The 6,488-nt window shown below is 40.1% G+C and overlaps 1 protein-coding gene across 1 annotated transcript; it reads left to right on the plus strand.

The window, feature by feature from the left end:
• The first annotated feature begins 358 nt into the window (after positions 1-358).
• Positions 359-1,956, plus strand: LOC131695695 (arrestin domain-containing protein 3-like). Its single transcript, XM_058984188.1, has 2 exons — positions 359-1,521; positions 1,596-1,956. The coding sequence occupies exons 1-2, from the start codon at positions 498-500 to the stop codon at positions 1,763-1,765; spliced, it is 1,194 nt and encodes a 397-aa protein (XP_058840171.1). The 5' UTR covers positions 359-497; the 3' UTR covers positions 1,766-1,956.
• The last annotated feature ends 4,532 nt before the right edge of the window (positions 1,957-6,488 follow it).

Raw genomic sequence — 6,488 nt, forward strand, 5'->3', positions numbered from 1 at the left:
ACACTTTGAGTGTCGGACCCTGTATTAGTTTATCGCGGGCAAACAAAATTAGTATAATTAATTTTTGTCAAATTAGCAAACTATAAGTGTCCATAAATCAAACTGCAAACATGTCAAATCAAGACAAAACCAAGCTTTTTGTTGTTTAAAACGCCGCGAATTACACACTGTCATAACGAGCTGATAAAAATGTTATCTTATCGAACACTTCCGATGAAACGAAAGGTAGTTAATCCCCATTCTAGATTTTTGCTTCCACATTCCCCATTTTCAACCTTACTGGATATATTTATTTTTACTTATCGTAATTCCCGGTAAACAACTTCACTTTGTGATTTTGTCTTGCTGATAATACACCTATAGATATCTGATAGTGATCACCATTCGCTTTTTTTTGTTTGTCTGGAGTCACGGTTGTATTTTCGCTATCGTTTCGTCACCCAGTCAATGGGGGACAACCGTTGGAAATAGGTCATGCCAGTCCCACGCGTTCCGGTATGGTACCGCCGATTTGCGATATTTCATTCGACGACAACTCGTACGGTGTTTTTCTCGCAGGACAATCTATCGCCGGTCAGGTGGAGGTTAGCGTTCCGAAGGTGAAACGAGTGAAAAGTGTCTACCTAAAGATAAGTGGACAGGCCACCGTCAAATGGGCGGAAAGCAGAGGCACTGGTGCCAGCGTGATCTACAGTGGCCGCGAGGAATATATCAATCACACGGTGGTGCTGCTTGGATCCGATACAGAGGAGGAAGTGGAGCTGAAGGAGGGGTCACGTTCGTTTAAATTCACCTATAAACTGCCGCCAAGTTGCCCAACATCGTTTGAGGGAGATTTCGGATACATACGGTACACAATCCGCATTGTGTTCGAAAGACCGTGGAAGTACGATTTAACGTACAAGATAGCATTCACAGTGGTAAACCAGCTGGATTTGAATAAGATTTCACCACCTTTGAACGTTGCTACCGTGCTGGAAAATATGAAACAGTTCAGCTGTGGACCCTGCAGATCGGCACCAATGATCATGACAGTATTCATTCCAATGACTGGCTATGTACCGGGCCAGTTGATCCTAGTTACAGTTGATGTTATGAACAAAAGTAAGAAGGACATCAGTGAGATCAAGCTAAAACTTCGCCGGCAGGTGAAGTACGTTAGCCAGGCACCAAGTGAAAGGACCAAAGACGTATTCTCTACTCTAGTTAAGTACCAGTGCAGTGGTGTAGATCGAAATAAATCAGCCGGTTACGAAAGACGGCTGCTTATTCCGCCTGAACCACCCTCACGATCAACAAACATAATTCGAATCGAATATTTTATAGAAGTCACTGCCAAAGTCCCAGGGCTGTACGTATGTCCTAGGGTCAAAATTCCAATCACGATTGGTACAGTTCCGTTGATCAATCTCAACAAATCCCAGGAGCAATCATCAGTCGTCGATGGTCAGCTGAGGGGTTCCGGGTCAACGGCAAATTGTTCAGCACAGTTCCTGTCCAGCAGCGTTCAATCGCTTAAAAGTGAGATTTCCCGTACAAGTTTTCCCCTGCAGTATGGCAATAATCTGACCCGTTTGAACCTTTCTCCTAAACAGTACCCCACAGCTTCGAGGAATCGTTGAGCCGGGCGGCGATTAACATTCACGAGGACGGCGAACACCAGACACTGGGAGCGAAACCTTTCACCCCACGTTATCCGGTTTACAAGTTCGAGCAGCAACGGGTGGACAATAGCTCAGTAGCAGCGTCCAGCCTAGCCGGCTAGCTGAAAGTGTTGCGAAACCACGGAAGGTGATGTTAATGGAATAACTACGTTGTGACACTTATCGGAGAAAATGAAAATAAAAATTATACATAGAAACACTATCTTCTTGCTGGTTCTTATCGGGTTTGTTGGTATGTTTGGTAATGAAATTCTGTTCGCCAATTCGAAGTGTTCACAAGACAGTTAGGAGTGCCGAGGAAAGTGCAACCAATCGTACATGTGTAATCTGTTGTTTGGGGTACACTGATAAAATAAGTTATCGTTAAAGGAATGAAACTAAGAAACGGTCTCTGATGTTTGTTTTTGTTTTTTTACCGTTCTTATAACAGAAAGGTACAGAAAACGATTCTGCTCAACGAATTTGGACATTTTTTTATTTCGTTTATTTGACACGGCTCATAGCGGTAGCTTAACGGAGCCGTGGATCTTTCATGTGTTTACAATATGTAAAAATACAAATAAAAACAAACATTATTGATTACCCGTTGGATCTCGTGCGCGCAACTTTTTATTGCGAGCGGAGACCTTCTTTCGCGGCTCGCCTACTGCGTCATGGGAATCATTCAATTCTCTTCTATCGTTAAAGGTGTCTTGGTGATCGCGATCAGATGTTCTTTCCTGTTTATTACCCTTACGGGTGACCAGTGTAAATCCGTCGTTATTGTTATTATCTTCTTCGACAATGTTGCTTACAGTGGTTTTTGGGGTGCAGGATGCTGTTTTTGCTGTTGTCAATATGAACTGAACAGCTGCCACAAATTTGGCAACCGTTTGTGGTTTAGGTGTTGGTATTGAAAACTCTTTTTTGGTTGGTTTGCCGTGTAGAGATGTATTCTCCTCTATATCTTCCGCGAAAGGTTGTCCGTGGTGCGCTGTCTGATTGCAATACTTGCATGTAGGAGTTTGCCCCTCATGGGTGCATAACGTAGTTTGGTTAATAGTATCTTCATGGGTTTTGAGTTTTATAGTCAAGTGGGAGGGGATAGGTCTTTCGATCCGCATCCTCACCACAAGAACACCGTTAGGTGTACCCGGGAAGAAATTTCTCCACGTATCACGTGTAACGGATTCTACTTCCCCGTATTGCGACATATATTTTGCAATTAGATCAGGAGGAGTACGTGGTGATAGGTCATGTAGCTTTACATTAACGTAGTCTTTTTCTATATACACGGGAATCTTAATTTCAACTTTATCACTTTCAGCCACGTGCTTCAAGTTGTTCTGCAAAACGAAACGTTCGGATTGGGCTAACGTGTTGAATGATACGAGTACTACATTGCGAAGATGATGATACTGAAGATACATAACCTCCTTACGCCTAAGGTGCATCTTCACCTTCAGCAAGTTTTCCACTTCACGAAAACTCAATCTTATTGAAGAGAATTTAAAGTCAACGACCGCTGTGTAGGGTCAGAGCAGAGTTTTTTCGTCAACTTTACTCATGATGGCAAGAATAAATTAAATCTTTCCTTCGTTCTCGAGACTATGCACGCTAGATCGAGAGATTGCTAGTTGCCAGGTTGTTGTAGTTGTTCACTTGGTTCAAATGTACGTCTGACTTGGGCAGAAGAAGAAAGTAGACTGAATTTGGACATTGTCTGTGTATGTCTATTTTTATTGACAGGTGTTTAACCGATCATTACAAACTAGTATCAGATGGAAAACTACATCCGGACAGAACGCTATTAAATCGGATAATTATATGTGCAGGATACACTTTTCGAACATTTTTGGTTATTTTTTAAATCAGTTCGTTTATTGGGTAGACATGTTTGCGTTGGCATGACGGTGCCAATTTTTGTTTGTTTTTCATTTTAGACTTTTTAAATCTAGGAGATTATAATTTTGAAATTTTTTATTATATTAGATATAAGAGGAAATTTTTTGACAGGCAACTTAAAACTAAGATTTCAGTTCTTGTATAAGAGGGTAAGCATTTGATTTTTATTAACATTTATGTGTCCAACAAAAAAACACCTTTAACAGGCCAACGAGGGTACCCGGGTACCCACAAATTGAAATGCTCATGACTAAGGCTTCCTTTAACCGATTTGGACACTTTTAGATGTTTTGGATTCAGAAACTCGTCCACTTTTTGATTCTGTACAATAGAACCGGAATAATGGATCTGGTTTTTGGTAATCCGGATTTTCCGAAGTAATGTTCCAGTACTAGGATTTTATCTGTAAATTTTAATAATGTCCTAGCAAGATGAGTATCAAAACTCTTCAAATTGTCTCGGAAGTCTGTTTTTTATTGTTACGGGACCCTATGGCAATTTGAAAAATAGAATTGGAATGGAATGGCCACTCACGGCCCCACGGGAACCTGTTCCGGAATGTCCGTTCCGGGGTCAAATCCCCAAATGGTTCCAAAACCACGAGATACAGCCTACTGATGCAATTCCAAGAATTTTGATACCCATATTGCTAGTATTCCATTGATGTTCGCAAATAGTACCCCTGCACTGGAACCTGCTTCCGGAAACCCGGATTCCCGGAAACCGAATGAAGTAACCCGATCATTTTTACCAAGTCCAAAAATGGATGAGTTCCTGAATCCAAAACGGCCAAAAGTATCGAAATCGGTTGGATATTACCTTAGTTATGGGCATTTTAGTTTTGTGGGTACCCGGGTACCCACGTCGGCATGTTACGTAGTAAAAAAAATCAGGAGCCCCTCCTCACTCCCACCCTTACTATATCAACAATATTATTAACCCAGAAGCTTGACTTAGTGAAGTTCTAAGATGTCACAAAGTTTCAATTTCCTTCTATGGATAGAACATAGGAATTTCATTGATTGAAACTTAAAAAGGTATCCGGGTACCGCGTCGGACACACAACGGTTAAGAGAAAGTATGAAAGAGGGGAAATAAATGAGATATATTTGCTAGGACTAATAATGCAGGTTTTAAGAGTCCAATACTTCATTACTAGGGATGGAGCAATGAGAACTAACTCAAACAACCCAAAGGTAATCTGGTATGATTTTTCAGGTAAAGTACGCAGGGTCTCCTGTAAATACGGGATTTGCGTTTTGGATTTCAGCGCACCAAGAAGCTCAAAAGACCTGAAGCGGACCGAAATGGTGAAGTAGTGATCTGTGGAAAAAGTTTGGGGTATACAGAACAGCAGCCAATTTTACGATGTATATTGAAGCAGGATTATTGAGCTTGAATGAAGTGGTTATGTTATCATTGCACAGTGGTCCAGAATGTAAATTTAGCAGGAATTTTAACGTTTTGCTGAAACAAAATATCTTAGCTTTACAATATGTTTAGGATAGTTGTGGTACTTTGCAAGGTCCTTCTTTCCATTTTGAACAGAAGTTAGGGTGATTCTAATTTTAGCAAGACTTAAATTTGAACTTTTTAACGGTTCGAGAAAGATTTTGACTGTCTTCGATGAAGTTGTAGAACAACACATTTTAGAAAAATTTGCTGAAGACACACAAGCTCTATCTTTTATACTTTCCATTTCACGGCTAATCCAAATGTAAGCCATCGGGTCAGGGCCGTCTTCAAACCACTCGGGGCCCCTGGGCACTATTGAGCTTAGGGGCCCCAGCATCACGGAGCCTTTTCTACTCCATGCCACCCTGTGGGAATCAAAATATATAGAGAAAAACACGATTTCAGATTTCCATTACTATAGGTGTCGATGTAATCGTCCAAGTACAGTCGAAAAATGGAAGATCCTAAACAGTTATTAGCACTTCTGACCGATCTGACCGATAGTGACAAAGGGCCTAACACACTATGTACTCTTTTGAAAGTTGGAACACAGGTGAGCTGCGTACAATGTAGTGGACTTACCAACTACGCTATGCCCTCCCAAGACGGTGTAATCTGATCTTCGTAGTTGTAAGACGTTGTTTGAGGTTGAAGAGTGCCTTCGCCTAGAAGCAGGAATGATGGAGTAGGGCAGGTTAAACGTCTATTATTTGAATGTTATCCAAACTAGTAAAAATGTTTTCGTATATACTCCATAATGTGTAACCTTGAACGAATCGTACTGCTGCTAATATTTTAAGGAACAGTTCATGTAGTTTCCACATGTTAAATCTGATTTTTACAATTCTGAGGCTATTTTATGTCAGTAACTATCAAACTTCGTTAAAAGATGGGCAAACAGTGCTATTTTCGAAAAGTATCACTTGAATATCAAACTTTTCAATCGACACGTAGCTATCAAAGTTTGGAAACAATAATTTTGATGTTTTTGGTTTGCATTTTCAATACATCTTTGAGTGATTCTCTAGGATTTTAGACCCTAATAAATGTCTCGAAATATACACGATATAAACCACAACAACCACTCTAGTTGACATTAGACTATGACAATTTACTAAAAATGTGTAGCAAAATCCCAATAAAAGTCAACTTGTAAATATATTTTTATTAACGAGCCAACCATGATAATGCCATGAAATGTATTAATTTTAGATTTTCGACTACAACACTTTCAAGAGTTACATTGTTTCGTTCTGTGTTGTTCTCAACTTCTTACTGTTCCTGATACAATAGTTAGCTTTTTCACCACACGAAGGTACAAATATTCAATATTTTAATTGTTACGCAAACAAATTAAAAAATGTTTTCATAACGCAACATCGAAATTACTCGACCCTATTAATATGAACGGTACAATTCATTTCATTGCCAGTCATGTAAAACAGTCGAAATAGAAAACACGTGAAGTGCACGGGGAACGTTCTA

The sequence above is a fragment of the Topomyia yanbarensis genome, unplaced genomic scaffold (genome assembly GCF_030247195.1).
Source record: "Topomyia yanbarensis strain Yona2022 unplaced genomic scaffold, ASM3024719v1 HiC_scaffold_494, whole genome shotgun sequence".
NCBI classification, from domain to species: Eukaryota; Metazoa; Arthropoda; class Insecta; order Diptera; family Culicidae; genus Topomyia; species Topomyia yanbarensis.